Here is a 16,689-nt window from a genome sequence, read left to right as displayed (position 1 = left end):
CTGCCGGTTTGGGCCAGTTGATGATAGATTTATACCATTTGCTAAGTCTCAGTAATGAGAAAGTTGATCTAAATGATTAGTAAAATAATCATAATATATTACAGTGGTTAAGTTGGTTTGATGTTAGTTATTCACTGCATTTAACTAGAGCTTTTGAAAAGGTTTTCATTCCCGTTTACCTTATTGACATAATGCTTACCCATACACTCTTTAATTATTTATTAAGATCATATTTTGTTCCAAAATCATCATGTTCACTCTACTCTTCCTAGTGTATCTTTGACATGCAGCTACCGTCTTAGTAAATCAAGGCAAGGATGTCATGCACAGACGGACACACGAGTGCAACATGGAACAATCCAATCTTCCAATGGACGTACAGTGGGAATACAACCTGCCTGGGAAGTCAGAAAACCGGAGAACCTGGTGGAAACCCACATGGACACAGGGAGACCATGTGAAACCTCAGACAGACAGAATCAAACCCGAATTCAGGATCGAACCTGGACCCTGGAGATCATTGCATGGCTCTTTTTATATGACTCAGATCATCTGAACTAATTCCTCACTGAGGCTTTTTGCTCTGTACAGAAATGCACGCAAAGGCACAAGGTTTAATTAACCTGGAAAACTTTCAACACTTTCTCGCCGGTGAAGGATTTCAGAAACATTAAGGAGGTAAAATCGATTGTGTCTTGATGAAATATGTAGCTCAAACACATGGATTTATCTATACAGCCACCTTCACAGCTCATCTGTCATATTAGTGTCAATGCCTCATAATCAAATCTAACACTGTCACAGTTGGAAAAGGGAAAATAATCAACGTCGTATAACAAAACTTAGGTCTGCCTTGAGTGCTCCAACACCCCAAATCAAGCAAGCAGGACAAATTTAGAAATTAGGATCACAGCTGGACTGGTCACATGTCCAGCAGCTGTTTCATGAATCCACGCGCTTTTGCTCTTGTGCTGAGTTTTCCTACCTTTGAAAGCGAGGACGCAGCTCTGGCTGAAAAGCCCAAAAATCACCAGCGCTATCACGGCCATCTTCATGACGACGAGAGCCAAAATTCACACTTCTCTTCCATGCTCGGTGTCGCTCTCTGTGTGTGTGTGTGCGTGTGTGTGTGTGTGTGTGTGTGTAAAGGCGAGTCCCTCCTTCCTAACAGCGCATGCAGAAACGCACGCGGCGGGATGGAGTCTGAGTGAAGTCCCTGTGCGCACGGGAGAAAAACACAACTGGTGCTGCCTCCTACGTCACATGTATTAGGTCTGTGATTAGACCATTTTCATCAGAATTATCAAGCTTTTTTCGTAGATTTAAATAAATACTGTTGGATACTTTTGGCATCAAAATAATACCAAGATATATCTGTTAGTACATAGCCTTTAGAAATAAAACACATTGTACCCTATTTACATGATCAAATGTATACACATACACAGCAGTTAGCATTTTCCTTGAGTGAAGTTTTTTTTTTTTGACAATTTTGAAAATAAAGCATTTCACTATAGCATTAATTCATTTTCAGTAACCGCTGTGAATCCAGAGCCTATCCCGGGAACACTGTTATAGCCTCCTATTCATTCGTGTCCTCTAGATCAGACATTTTGCTTTCGCATCTATCATTTTACTCATTTGAGTTTTCCTAGTAATTCCTGTTGTCCACTAAAGAGGACATCCTGGGCTTTCCGATGAGATCCAATCGATCATGGTGGGAGGTTGAATATGTCCTCTTTCTATCTGACACAAAATGGCTTCCATTATAAAAAGCGCATTGTTTTACTTTCTACAGGATGATCATGTGCGTTTCACTTAGTGACACGTTGTCTCTTACCAACAAGGCGTTTCCACCCACAGAACTGTTGCTCACTCTCAAAATGTTTTTTGTTTTTCGCACCATTCTGTGTAAACTCTACAAACTGTTGTGTGTGAAAATCCCTGGAGATCAGCACTTTCTGAAATACTCAAACCATCCCATCTGACCCCAACAACCATGCCCTAGTTACAGTCACAGAGATCACACTTTTTCCCCATTCTGATGTCATTAACTGAAGCTCTTGACTTCTATCGGCATTATTATTATTATTATTATTTTTTTTTTTGCATTGTGCTACTGCCACCTGATTGGCTGATTAGAGATCTGAAATGAATGTGCAGGTGGACATGTGTTCCTAATAAAGTGGACGGTGAGTGTATGTTTGTACATGATGATTACTTGTGTTTTATTTAGTGCCAAACTGACCATATATGTTTTACTTAGTTAAAAGATGACCATGTATAGTATGTTTTAAGGAAGTGTCTCTGAATACTACACCAAAAAATTTAATTCTAAGACTTTTTTTTTAAACTTTAAAGAGATCATAGACAATTTCCACCACCATGACTCGGAATCTTCATTTATCACATACAAGATGTACGAAAAAAAAATCCATAGAGGTTGATATGATGTTCGAAGGTAGATTGATGTTCAAAATTAGAAGATTATAATCATAATACAGAATAATAAAAATAATATACTTTGGTTTCAAGTAGTAAAAAGGTTGTGTATCATTAGCACTAGAGTAAGGAAAGGATATCAAACTCATTTTCACTACCTCTGCAGTACACTATAGATAGCACTTCCTGGTCAAGGACCATATAAGCAAAGTTATTATTAAGTCTCTGCGAAGTCTTGCCACTATTACCTAGTCATGTAAGTATTGAGCTGTGATATTCTGTCTGTCATGCCTGTGTTTTTGTCCATTCGCTATTCTCTGTTTAGACCACTCTTTTAGATTATTTTGACATTTTGTATGATTACTGTACATAACGTTGTGTCCATTTTTGACTACCTTTTTGGACTAGGTTTAATAAAAAACTTTGGACATGGATTTTCATGCCTCTCTTGATTCTGGTTCAAGACAATAGTTATTTTCAAGGAAATAAGCTTCTGACTTGACCTGTAGAATTACACTGCAGCATCAGGAAAAGTTCTCCTGTATAATCTGAAATGTGCAAGCTAAATTGCACAAGCTAAAAGCTGAAATTGCACAGGGTTGCCAACAGTGTGCTGAAAAATGGTCTCGGTTCTTTTTAAACACAGTGAGCTACCAGGTAAAATTCCACTGTGTGGCTGCAGAAGTCTACACTTGTAGAACTTATCCAGCAAATGCTTTCTCTTTGGATAATTTTTAGAGAAAAAAGCTGCAAGGCCAGACAGCTATGAGCAATAAATTCTTGTGCGTACTAATTTTGACACCCTATGAGACATGACCAGAATCAGAGGGTGGCCATAGCAAACAAAGCATGTGAAACTGCCTCCTCAACATGGCGTTGTTTTGTATATGAAAGCCACTCCATTATGCCAGCATGCCACGATTATAGCATTGCATTGCAGTTATTCCAGTAATGCCCTTGCTTCAAACGTAATGTTAAACATCAGCCCGTGGTATGGTAAAGATCTCTGTCAGCACTAAAACACCTTCTGGTTGGCTGTAAGACAACCCTAAGCTCGTGACACAATGTCTAGCAGCAGTGTTGTGAATATGGTGGATGAACAACAATGCACTACGTACCCCTTGATCATTTCAAGCTCATCAGCCTGGGCACCTGGGAGCGGCACACAATTGGAAGATGCTGGCCGACCAGGACCAGAAGCTCTGTTTCCTAACTGAGATTGCCATGATCGAGCTTACAGTTCCCTGGGAAGATGCTGTGGATGAGGCTTATGTAGGCAAGAGGCTTAAGTATGCTGAACTTGCTTTGTATGCTGAACAACAAAGCTGGAGAGTCAGGGTCCATCCAGTAGCAATAGGCTGCAAAGTATTTGTAGCCATCTCAACAACCAGGCTTCTAAAAGAGATGGGAGTACATGGCCAAGCCCAACATCAAACCACCAAATCCCTCTCCAACATTGCTGAGAAGAGCAACCAGTGGCTCTGGGTGAAGAGGAAAGACCCCTCATGAGCCCCAGGCAAAGGGAGTGAACCTGGGATATCAGATCTCATGGTAAAACCCTCTGGAGATGTACTGGACTCATCTGTGAAACAGTAGGATGGAAGGTGCCTACTTGAAAACCCTGAAGGTGCCTTGACCATCCCACCAGGAGCTTTGAGCCAGCAGTTGTCAGGAGGATGCAAATACTACAGGGATTGTAAGAGCTAGTCCTATATAACAAACTTAATATAAGATTTAGGTTCAAAATCTTTCAGTGTGATGATCCACTAAGGGTAGACTTGTGATTAAAGACAATGACTTTGTTCTGCTTACCTCATCAATCAGCGTGATCTGGGTGAAAATGGGTATGCATACGCAGGAACAGGCTTCAGAGTGAGCTTGAGGTAATAAGAATATATTTTCTATCAATTAGCATGTTTTGTTTTAGGTTTGCCTTTGCCTCTATTGTATTTATGGCATTTTGACAGCAAAATTGAGCTAAAAAGCATATAGCATAAAGCCAGCTTTCACCAAACAAGTGCACTTGCCTTTAATAAAGCACTCAATTAGAGGCTGATTAGAATGTGAGAGTGGACAATGAAGTCCTTAAGTATTTGATTGAACACTTGTTTAATTTTTTTCCTGCTTAATTAATTGCCAATAGTGGGTAAACCGTAGCCGAGCTTCGGTTAATGCTCACATCAAACATCAGGATGGGGGAAAATGTGATCTCAGAGACTTTGGGCTGGTTTGAGTATTTCAAAAACTGCTGATTTCCTGGGATTTACATATCCAAGAAGTTTCTAGAGTTTAGACAAAACAAAAAAAACCTCCAGTAAGTGGCAGTTCTGCAGAAAACCCTTGTTTGATAAGAAAGGTCAGAGGAAAAGGCTGTACAGTAACTCAAATAACCACTCTTTACAACTGCGGTGAAGAGAAAAGCATCTCAGAAAGCACAACATGTCAAAGGTTGAGGCAGATGGGCTACAACAGCAGCAGTAATTCACCAAAACCGGACATTTGAAGAAATACGAGTTTTTTTTTTCAATCTCCAAAGTGACCAGTGAGTGTATATGAACTGCAAATCTTTACTATTTCTTTACATGAATAAAAGTGATACCAAACACTGTCTCGTTCTGTCAGCTTTCTCCACATATCTCTCTGTTTCTTGCTGCACCCTTTTCTCCTCCTCCTTACAGTCATTTGTGCCATGTGTGTCCTTGAGAGAGATCAGTGTGTGTACAGAGAGGGGGAAGGGGTAGTGGTGGTGGTGGTGGTGGTGGTGGTGGTGGTGGAGAGGTTTAGTCTGATGTTCGCATTGCGACTAATAAATAATAAAGCAGACCAAATTAGATACACATTCAAATTATTTATTACAATTTATTTTCCAACAGCATATTGCACTTCTGGTCTATAGTGACCTTATTTGAGATCTAGCCCAGACTGATGGTGTGCTCATCCACGCGTGCTAGGATTGGCTGCTGATGGTTCACTTAGAATTATGACGCAGACCTGAGATATAAAAACATATGCTGCTCACACACACACACACACACACACATATACACACACATATATACACCCACAAACCCACAAACCCAGTGGCATCAACTGTACATGCACTTCTAATATTTCTAAGGTCAAACTATCGAAAATCTTTTTATTATCAGTTTTTGCTCATGTTGCCAATTTCTCAAAAGTTCTCAAACTGTTTGCCATCAAGAACCTCTTTAACTGTGAAATAACTTCACAACCTCCCTGAGTACAGACTTATTTTACAAACATAATCCAACTATTCAAATATTAGGCACATCATTATTCTTATTGAGAAACTCTGCTCTACAGAATTTGCTCGTAAAAGCAACTAAAAACTTTGAACTGAAGTACAAAGAGCAAATCCACATCAGGCATAGACAAAATCCACAGGCAGACACAGGGAAAACGTTTTTTCCAGAGTTACGTGAACAGTGTAGAAATCAGGACACAAACATCTAAATGGTAAACTATGGAACACGGCTAAGAATGACTTACAAGGTGGCAAGGAAACAAGAACAGAATGATTTAAAAGCGCTAATGGCAACAAAAAGCAGGTGTAAATAAATGAAACAAAACTAGAACTCAGGAAAGCTTGATGTCTGGTGGTCAGGAGAGGCATTGCAGAGAGAGAGAGAGAGAGAGAGAGAGAGAGAGAGAGAGAGAGAGAGAGAGAGAGACTTTTTGACTTTTGACGGGCATTTATTTTAAAAATGTATGTGTTCGCTTCAGCAGCATTTTTACACATTTGCTCGAGAAAGTGGTTAAATAAATAAATAAATAGTACATAAATAGGTAAATAAATACACAGGTCAGGAGAGGCATTGCAGAGAGAGAGAGAGAGAAAGAGAGAGAGAGAGAGAGAGGGAGAGAGAGTTACATTTTCATAGATTTTTAGATTTTCTTTTTGTCAGGCATTTTTTCATCATTTTCATACCAATTTATTTATAATTATCCAATAGCGGCAGGTCGTGATATTATACGGGCGAGCTAAAATCTAATATCTATTAATAGCTGTTATGCTTGAGCAACACATTCTATCACAAGGTTTCACTGATGGCATGTTAGGAAAAACATGGAGCAAACTATTACACATGAAGACTTCAAGGCTGCATGAATCTACTTTCTGGGCTAGAAAGAAATAAGCCCCAGCTTAGATACTTTTCTGATGACTATTTGTGGTGCTGTTGCATGTCACAAAAATCCAACATAATCCACCTTAGGACATCTTACCAATAAATAATCTGATTATCTGTAATTATGCAAGAATTCTTCCGAGGTGATATCAGAACAAATGCTGTTAAAGACCAGTTCATTGTTTTATTCACATTCCTCCCTCTCTTAAGCACATACCTGTCATTATACTTACTGAATAATATGTTGAAGATGAATAACTGAATATTAGGCTGAGATATTAAGCTGTTAAATTATGCTCATAATAATGCCACATTGCCACATTCTTCTAAACCTTTCCTATAAAATGTATTAATAATTAATATGTGAGTCTATGAGCTTTAAAAGACCGGAGCTGATCATTGGGATAGGCGTCATTTTCACAAAAGTGCTTTATCGGTACATTTTTGTGCCAGAGCCATTAGTGAGAAAAGCTGTGAACAGATTTCAGATTAAAAATGCATCACTCACTCCATCAGGCTCCCTCATTTCTCTCTAATCTGCTCTCTTATTTATTTATTTATTTATTTATTTATTTCTATAATTAACTTTTTTAATCACTTTTATATGTATGCCGTGCTCTGGAGACCGTTGTGGGTTGTAGACAGCGTTTTTGAATTTGATACTGAGTGGCATTTGCTAATTCCTCTTCACCCTTTGATGCAAGCTGCAGGCAATTACACACTTATGAAAACCTACCGAGAGAAACCGTGTAATTATTGTAATAAGTGTGATCATGTCAGGTGGGAGCTTCTCTTTAGAGAAAGGCCATACGTTTAAGTCGAGGGGATGGACAGGACACATGAGATCATTTTTTTTTAATCTCATGTGTCCTGTCCTTTCCTAGAGGACTAGCATCAGAACCAGTATTCTCATCTCCTATGTCTTCTATCGCCTTACATTATGTTTACATGAAAGCACAAATCTTTTTAGAGGAGGAACCGGAGGAAAATGATCAAACAGTGTTACAGTTCAGAGTGTGTGGCAGCAAATTTAGATTAAATTGACCCTTTTTTCCTTTTCTCTAACATCATAGAGAAGGACAGGTTTTAGAAGTGCTGTTCCACCTCGATGCTCTAATCTCCAGTTTTATTAGGTTTAAAACATTAAGCTGCACTTAATGTTTTAGCCTTGCAGGCTTGCCACTGGAAGCTTTTTTTTTTTTTTTAAGGACATTGGGGGCAGGTGGAGACCACTATGATAAGAATGAAAGTTTGATTTTTGCTTGAATATGATTTGCTTCTGAACATAAGGATGTAACGCTAAGGACATAACAGAGGTGTCCATTCTGTTTTATTTATTTATTTTTTTTATTTTCACCAGAAAGGTTCAGTGTCAGGACTGGGATCCTGCAGGATGCAACAAAAAAGTTCCACAAGTGGGAGATTTTCCTTTCATGCAAGTCTGAGTGATAGTTAGTTAGTTAGTTAGTTAGTTAGTTAGTTAGTCGCGCTGGTTGCATGTGCAGATATGAAGCTTGCGGGACACACAAAGTCCACATGCATGTGATGCTTTTACATCATTCATTCATCCTGAGTTACAACCTTGTCATGGTCATGGTGGTTCACTTTAGGCACATAGTTTGTTTAGATTTCAGGAAAAACAGAGCCAAGTAAATTTGGTACAAATAAAAAAATAATAACTGCATGAACGAAACTAAAAAAAGTCTCATATATCTCTATATATATCGCCTTCCCCTTTAGAATTAGCCTACTGTGGATTTAATTATGAATACAGATAAAGATACTTGGACCACTAAACAGATACAGATAGTGTCACTGCATAACTCGCATAACATTATGTTACTGTTATCTTGTCTATCCAAACATCAATAAAAGCTAAGCCTCTTCAAATTTCAGAGTGAATTCACTGGGTAACAAGAGACGCAGTGTAAATTTCAAAAGGGTTAACTTCAGTAAGAAATTCCTGATGTATATGCTCAATTTATACTGATTACATTTTGTCCAAATTGGTCAGACAGGAATGCAATTATCACTCAAGAATAATTTGGGGACTGTAATTGTACATCACAAAAGAATGGTTATATAATTACAGTGAGTGCCGTAATCAAAGTTGTCTGGTTTAATTTGAATCAAAGAGCAGTTTCTTTTTTTTTATCTGGTTGTCAGTAGCATGGAGAATATGGTTTTAGTGTTAAGGAACACTTGTGATGTCATCCTTTCAGTCAGATTATCTGAATTTGCAAAAATTCATGTTGTATATCGCAAAAAAACAAACAAACCCCATATTACGCTCCATCAGTGCGCAATTCTTCCACTGAAAAGAGTAAGCAGAAATCTGACAGTTTTGACAGTAGGTTGCATTTAACGTCTCCTTTCTATTTGAATATTCAACATTTTTTAATGAATACCACTTTAATAAATTGTGCGGCAGTTATTTTGTCAGAGGAAGATCTGCATGGATGTAAAACTTGTGCATCCAGACGTATCCTGATGATACGTCTCCTGATTTAAATCCAGCTAACTATCCATTTTAGCAGGGAATTAAAAGGGAATGCATGCTGACTCATTTGTAAATGCGAGACTACTTTGTGACTAACGCCTAGCTAGAAAACTTATCATACATCTCTTACAAGGCTTATAAAACACCAACTTCACTTTTGTATGCATGGAGAAGACACCATTAACAAGAAAGGTGATGTGAACAGGGCACTTAACTGCACTGACATTGAACAACACATGTAAGGAGACACCGAGGCCAGTAACTGGTCATTTGTCACTTTAACCAGTGCTGTTTCTGTACTGTGATGAGGCCTAAACCAGGCAGGAAAGATTTAATCTACATGATATCTAAACAAGTAAGTGCTCAGCTTCAGAACTACAATGTTTTCTATGATCATGGAGATAAAGACGGGTTTGAAATTGGCCAAAAGTTTGAACACCCACAACGGTAAACGGACGTTTTTTAAATCAGATGTTTGATATCTGCTGGTTTAAAAGATGCGATAGAACACATTACAGCATTGGACATCGTCTTTGCTAACTTGCGTACCACTACGATGGTACCTTTAGTTACCTGTTACATAAAAGAATCTGAAATTATCTCCTGCATGGATAATTATCTTCGGAAACCTGTGCTTGCCTGACACTCTAAATTTACTAGCAATATCAATCGACAGCTGCTTCTGGCCCTAATGGACTAGCTAATTTCACAAGTCTTATATAACCAGAGGACTTTTAACAGCCTTCTCAATGGGTGCCTCACTTAAGAGACAAACCTGTTTGATATGGGAATTGGAGAAGAGTGCTCCCTTGGGCGAGTATTTGTGTTGTGACCATGCCTTTACTTTCTTTTTTAATGAATTCAACCCACTTTAACCCATACCTGCACTCTTTCTATACAGTAAACTCAAGTATGTAATTCAATTCAATTCAATTTTATTTGTATAGCGCTTTTAACAATGAACATTGGCTCAAAGCAGCTTTACAGAACATAAGAAACAAACAAAAACAAACATGCAAACTGTCCTAGATGTTAGACAGAGTTACTCCTAGTGAGCAAGCCTGAGGCGACTGTGGCGAGGAAAAACTCCCTGAGATGATATGAGGAACCTTGAGAGGAACCAGACTCAAAAGGGAACCCATCCTCATCTGGGTAACACTGGAGTGTGTGATATGAACAATGTCCTTTCTGCTTTTATCTATAGTCATGTAGAATTTTATGTGTATATTAATTTGGAGGTTGAATTATTCAGAATTTTTTTTCATTTGTTACTTATAATAATGTGTTCCACCTTTCTAACACTTAAACAAATAAAAAGACTAATAGAAAATAGACTAGGAAGAAGAAATGTTTTCAAATGTAAATATTTAATTGGTCCCATTTTGTGTAATAATATTTTTACTTATATTTTTTTTTTGCAAACTTAATATTTTTGTTGTATCATATTTAGGTTTATTTTCTCTGATTTACAATTTTCCCAAGGAGTTTTTTTTTTTACCAGTATATCAGATTTATCATTTCATCTTTAGCAAACTGCTTGGAGCATGTGGATGGTGTCATATCAGCAGCATGTTGTGAAACCTCAAAATAGTCTGTGAATCCAACAGATTGAGCATTAAAGTCTTTCTCCACAAATGCACTCTCCTTTCTCCTACCATAATAAATATTTTGTTCACTATGAATATTTAAACAGACATGATAATAATAATAATAATAATAATAACAATAATAAATTCTACAGTTGTGCACATACATATAATCAATTTATTATTAAAAACACTTTTTGAAATACAACACATGGAGGAAATTATATAATTTTATATTTAAATCCTGCAGTATTAAATTTGACACACATTATTTCAGTAGCATTATTCTAAAATAAAACTTTATTTACAAAAATTGCTCATAACATTGAATGAATTTCTTAATTTGCCCAGTCTTTCATGCAGGCAGACATTTTTAAATGCTCGTCAAACACACATAGCATAATTGTAATTCACTGAAGATCAACTAAAGGATGCCATCTCAGTTACAAAGATAATGAAATGAGAGCTCCATGACCTTTGGCAGGCAAAGCTGACTCTTAAAATGGCGGAAGGAAGTGCAGTCATGAAGGTTCTGGGCAATCCAGAGTTTGGGGACGATCAGTGAGGTAGGGGAAGGGCACGCAAGGTACGCAGTGCGGGGGGCCCCAGGTGATGAAGGGCACCTGACTCAATTTCTAGGTGCTTTCACACCTATTAGTCCGGTTTCTAAGTCCAAATTTGAGCGAAATTGACTATTTGGTTTGATGTGTTTCCTAGCTACACATATTAAACAAGCCAAAAAGCTGTAAAACATAGGCTGAGGGGCGTCAAGGGCTGAAAATACATGAGGTTAGGGCCCCCTAACATCACTCTTGCAGGAGAACACTGGAATTTTGTATTACACCATTGGAGACTATGGCACTAAAAGATCTGCTCCCATTGATGTTAGTATTGCCCCAAACAGATAGTTCAAGCAGGGGTATATCTCTCTTTTCTCTTGTATCTCTCTTGTGTGACTGCTGAAACCACATGAAATTAGATGAGCCAGTTCACAGCATGAGTGTACTTATATTGACCGACCTGAGCGCTTAATGGTCACTGGCTAGTATTTTGGGTTTGAGTCTGACCCTAAAATAATAGCAGGTATCAATAGTAATATCCAAGAGTAACATCAGGTAGCTTTTTCCCAAAATGTGATCACAAGTGGTCACTGAAGATGCTTTCAAGACACATGAAAATACCAGGTGTGTAACTGTCCTTACTGGCTGTCCACTTCTGATCGAATCTTCTGAGAAGCTGAGATGGATGTTAATGCCAAGTCTGAATGCCAGGGCCTTCATGTTTCCCTGGGAGAGAGCAAGACCACGCCGGAATGAGACAGCTAAGCAAGACAAACAAGCGCAGGAATAAAGGATGAGATTTACTATGTTGGCCTTTTCTCAGAAGGTACAGTGTTACCCCCATTGCGATATATCTTAGAAGCTGCATAATTCAGGCTTTTGTTCTGTGACCAAGGGGGTGTAAAATGTGACACTTCTGTTTTATTTTCCTGTTGTTGTTGAGGCAGTAAGACACTAGTTTAAAAAGCTTAGAATATGCATGTATGTATATTATTCTCCTTAATTTTGTCATTGCACAGCCTTTCAACAAGTGTCTCTTCCTTTCATGTTTGCCATGTTATTGCCATCTGTGAACACATCTTAATTTTATCATCAGTTATCTGGCATGGATCATTAGCCTGGGTGTGAGAGTTGACAGTGAGTTGTGAAGAAGCCAACTTTGGAGGGATTTGGGGAAGGAGGGAGGGGGTGTTGGATGAAGAAAAGAGGTGCATAAGGAAAGATGTGCTGGGTCCTGCCACTAGAGTTATCTCACCAGATGGCTAGATAGCACCAGTTTCTCTCTGGGGTCTGATAATTTTGCAAACAACATTTGTGCACTCTCTTTAGCATACACACACACAAACACTCCGCACATAAAACATTGGATGGTTCTGTGATAATTGTGTGTTAGCAAGTGTGGATCCAAGCCTGTCTTCCCTTGCTGTCACTGTGAAGTGGAATTCTCTGAACTTTCTTCAGTCTTAATGGACAATCAACTGTCCTTCTCCTTATGCTGATTTCTCCTTAACAACATCAGAAGGATTTGTTCATTTCTGTCCACACAGGCCACTCAGGTGCTTGTACACTGCCTTGTCATTTCGAGACTGGACTACTTCAACTCGCTCCTGGTGGATCTGCCTCTGAGCGCCATTCTACCTCTGCAACTGATCCAAAATGCAGCTGCAAGACTTGGTTTCAACTTTCCTAAGTTCTCCAACACCACCCCATTGCTACGCTCCCTCTAACACTGCCCACCATTTCTCAGGGTACAAGGAAACCAAACCATGCGTCAAGACTCTTCTCTGCTCTGGTGATTAGCTGGTGGAATGAACTTCCTCTAGATGTCCTAGCAGCTGAGTCACTGGCAGTCTTCAAATGAAGAATAAAGACTCTTCATGAAGTACTTTATTTAAAAAAATGTTGTCTGTGTGCTTTTCTTACTATATTACCTCCCAACAGAGGTTTTTAGATTCATAGTACTCTTAGTCTGTGACCTAGTGAACCAGTATGAGGATGTATTTATTGATACTTGATATTGAGACTTCAAAGCACTTCTGTAAGTCGCTCTGGAGAAAAGCGTCTGCCAAATGCCATAAATGTAAATGTTAATTGAAAATGTTCCAGGGGCCTAATGGTATGAAGAAGATTGTGTGCCAGAGCAAAATGCAATCACACCGGTGAAAAAACCCATGAAATTTAATACACAAGTTGTAATGATTTTCATTAGGTCCTACTGTAAGCTGTAAGCATTTATAGTAAGTATTTTTTTTTGTTTGTTCATTTTGGTACCAATTCTGAAAAGCTTGAGGGAAGTTAGACATTAAAAAAAAAATGAAATAAGTAATGAAATAAGTTAGGTTTTCAATCTTTGTTGGAGCATGGCTTAGGGCAGTGATTGGACAGTGATTGCATTTCAGTGTGGCATGTCTTTAACACAGTGGTGAAAGTGAATTACATTCACCTTTGATACAAAATGAGAAAAAAAGCAACGCTGATTGTTTTTCACTGAAGAGATTAAGTCATGTAAGGCCAATGGACTGAAGGTTTTGCTTTTCAGTGTGGTACTTTTTCTTCATGATACATTTTCTTCTCAAAATGTCTCTCACCAGAAAGGCATTTCTGCTTGCAAAACTGACTCTCGTTGGATAATAGCATCATTTTGCAATTGCCAAAGGATGTGTTTGCCTCCACTATGTCTTCTCTAGGAAGAATCATCTACACCCCGATAAACCATGAAAAATACTGGAGTTCCACTGCATGCAAGTTCACACAACAGAAGCCCTTATTTAATCCCTCTTCACTCACACCTCTGAATACCTTTTCGATTTGTAGCTTTGCTAAGCAAGCAGTACTTAAAAAACGGAGTTCACACTGCCTTGTTTTAACTTTGTAAAATATACTTCCTGTTGTTATGACCACAGGTTTGGTTGTAGGCTGTGAAGTTCTAAGCTGTGTTTGACGTCTCCTCGTCATCTTCCTTGTTCCTTACTCCAGACAAAAGGAGATGATGAAAATGACCTTGGTATGAGATTTTCTGGCAAGGAATATTAGTACAGCGCTATGATTCTCTTCTAGCTGCCAGGCATCTGAATCACTCCTGATAATGTCACCCTATTTTTTAAGATGTCTGACTATCGTGTATAATGGCTGACTCTCTGTTAGTGTAGATTCCTTTAGATGTGCCTCCAGACTGGAGATTCAAATACAGGAGGATGTTATAACAAAAATCAGAAACTCAAGCCAAAAAAACAGTCGTAATATAGTTAATAGTCAAACACAGTGAAGCACGATATGACAAACCAGAAGGCAAATCCAAAAGTACACAATAAAATTAATCACAAAATATACTAACGCAGAGATTGGCAAGACTTCGCGATAATGGAATGCATGTGTCCTTCTGTCTGTCTGTCATTCTGTCTGTCTCTCTCTCTCTTCAAGACTCCAACAGAGCTAATGTGCATATACCTTGATGGTAGTTTTAATTGCAACTTTCACAAATGAGCATGAAATATTTATGAAAGTGTGATTGCTTCTCAGCATTCGTCTTGTGATGGAGTGTGTGTGTGTTTCTGTGTGTGTTAAGTTATGCAAAAACAATTGCACATCAAAAAAAGATTAGAACTGGGCTATTTTCTTTTTTTTTTTTTTTTTTTGCTGGGCCCCCGATCAGTGGAAAAGCCAGATTGTGAAAAATAGAGATGAAAATACAACAAAAGTAATTTATCACAATACAGGTGAAAGAAAAAGTATCACATTTCCTACGCTTCTCAAGTTCGATAAAAGTAAAGCTTTGCAGATGACATGGTTTACTGTCAGATAGTGTGTGTGTATGTGTGTGTGTGTGTGTGTGTGTGTGTGGAGTTTTGATGTAGAGTAGGCTTTGTGAAGCTTGCTGAAGGCCACTTGGATGATTAGAGGCGGCAGTGGGAAAAAGTGAAAGCCTGTCCACATGAAAGCAGCTATTAATTTTCCTGACACATCCCGCAGGCATTATTTCTCCTATGTGTCTGCTAAAATATGTTCTCTTCCATCAGGTTATTAAAAAGGGAAAAGCGAGTGAAAGTTTTAAAGAAGGGGAGGTCTAAGCATTGATCTTACAAACACAGCCATCGTCTGTTATTCACGAGTGTGCAAAATCACTTCACATCCTGCTCTATATTTTCCACCGTTCCTCTACTCCTGAACCTGCTCAGTTGTGGTAATTTTTCTAGCCACTATCCCGTTACTTTTGTTCTCAAAGCCAGCAACGAGACGCAATGCAACGTAGAAAGATGGTGTTTAAGGCCAAGATGTTATAGGTTTGTCAAAAGTGACACTTTTTGTAACTTTTAGAGTTTTTAAGGCATGACTTTTTTCATTGTATAATAACCTGCTTGACAAATATAACCATTTTCTTGTATCACAGTATTAAGATAACTAACAACAGCCTAATTCATGTCTTGGTTATTTTTTAAGCGTTGATAGATTAAGTCCGAAAGTTACTTTAATATGTACGTGGGGAAAGTTATGTGTATTCAGAACCAGGTTACGCACGGACTTACATACTTGCATCAGTTTTCTGTGAGCCCCATTCAGATTATGCAAATTACCTTCAAGGTTGCTAGATTTTTTTTTTCGTAGACTCATCTGAGACGAGTTTTTCAATAGTGTCTAAACCGCACCCTTTAATCACAAGCGCTTGCTGTGAAATCTGACAAAAATCAGTGGATAGAAATCAAAGAAGGATTTTTTTCTTTGCTGTCAAATGTAATATTTTGTAACAGAAAACTGAAACAGTTTATAAATGAAAACTAAAAAAGACAAATATGATGCTATACACGAATGAGAAGAAGGCAAGCATTAAAATGAACTATCTAATAGGAATCTAGTATATTGCCCCAATGGGACCATGCAGTAGAGTGTTTTGGGAGGTAGAGGTGGAGGTTTACATTTTACGACCCACGTTTGAGATGCTGCGCCAATTAATTGGTCCTGATGTTGCACTTATTGCAACACGTTGTCAGGAAACGTGATGAAAATTCTGTCATGTGACACTTTTTTTTGTGTGTGTGTGTGAATGCCATTTTTCTCGACAAAAACTGTTTCCAAACTATTTTTTCGCAACATTTGAAGTATCGACTTAGAATTTATGGGCTGAAGTTAAACGGTAAAAGATTATGTCGACACTTTTTGATAATTTGCGTTTCCATCAGCTACATCGGTAAATATTTCAATGTGCTAAAGCCTTTTTTGCAAAAAAAAAAAAAAAAAAAACTCTGGATGGAAACGTAGCTTTTGACTCTGTAAGGCTATTTTGAGCACAGTCTATGAGTGACAGAGCATGGAAAGGTTTTTGTGTGTATGTGTGTCTATCTACTGGTGTGTGTATGTGTGTGGATTGTGAAAGCCTGTCTATGACTGATGTGTCTGTCTGACTTGTCTAAATGATTTGTCTGTGTGACATGTCTGTCTGATGTGTCTTTCTGGACAGG

General features: G+C 38.3%; 1 protein-coding gene across 2 annotated transcripts in view; it reads right to left on the bottom strand.

Annotated features, from left to right (window-relative positions):
- clstn2a (calsyntenin 2a) overlaps positions 1 to 4,273 on the bottom strand; it is an 83,481-nt gene extending 79,208 nt beyond the window's left edge. Inside the window, exon 1 of one of the 2 annotated variants that reach the window (XM_026937114.3) lies at positions 4,255 to 4,273. Coding sequence is in view for 1 of the 2 variants with exons in the window: in XM_026937113.3 (XP_026792914.1) it covers positions 986 to 1,055 (70 nt within the window). In the remaining variant the exon portion in view is untranslated. Of the gene's footprint in view, positions 1 to 985; positions 1,212 to 4,254 lie in introns of those variants that run through there. The other variant, XM_026937113.3, reaches the window with a different exon arrangement.
- Positions 4,274 to 16,689: the final 12,416 nt, after the last annotated feature.

This window comes from Pangasianodon hypophthalmus, chromosome 4, assembly GCF_027358585.1.
Source record: "Pangasianodon hypophthalmus isolate fPanHyp1 chromosome 4, fPanHyp1.pri, whole genome shotgun sequence".
NCBI lineage: Eukaryota > Metazoa > Chordata > Actinopteri > Siluriformes > Pangasiidae > Pangasianodon > Pangasianodon hypophthalmus.
This window is presented reverse-complemented; position numbering and strand designations above follow the sequence as displayed.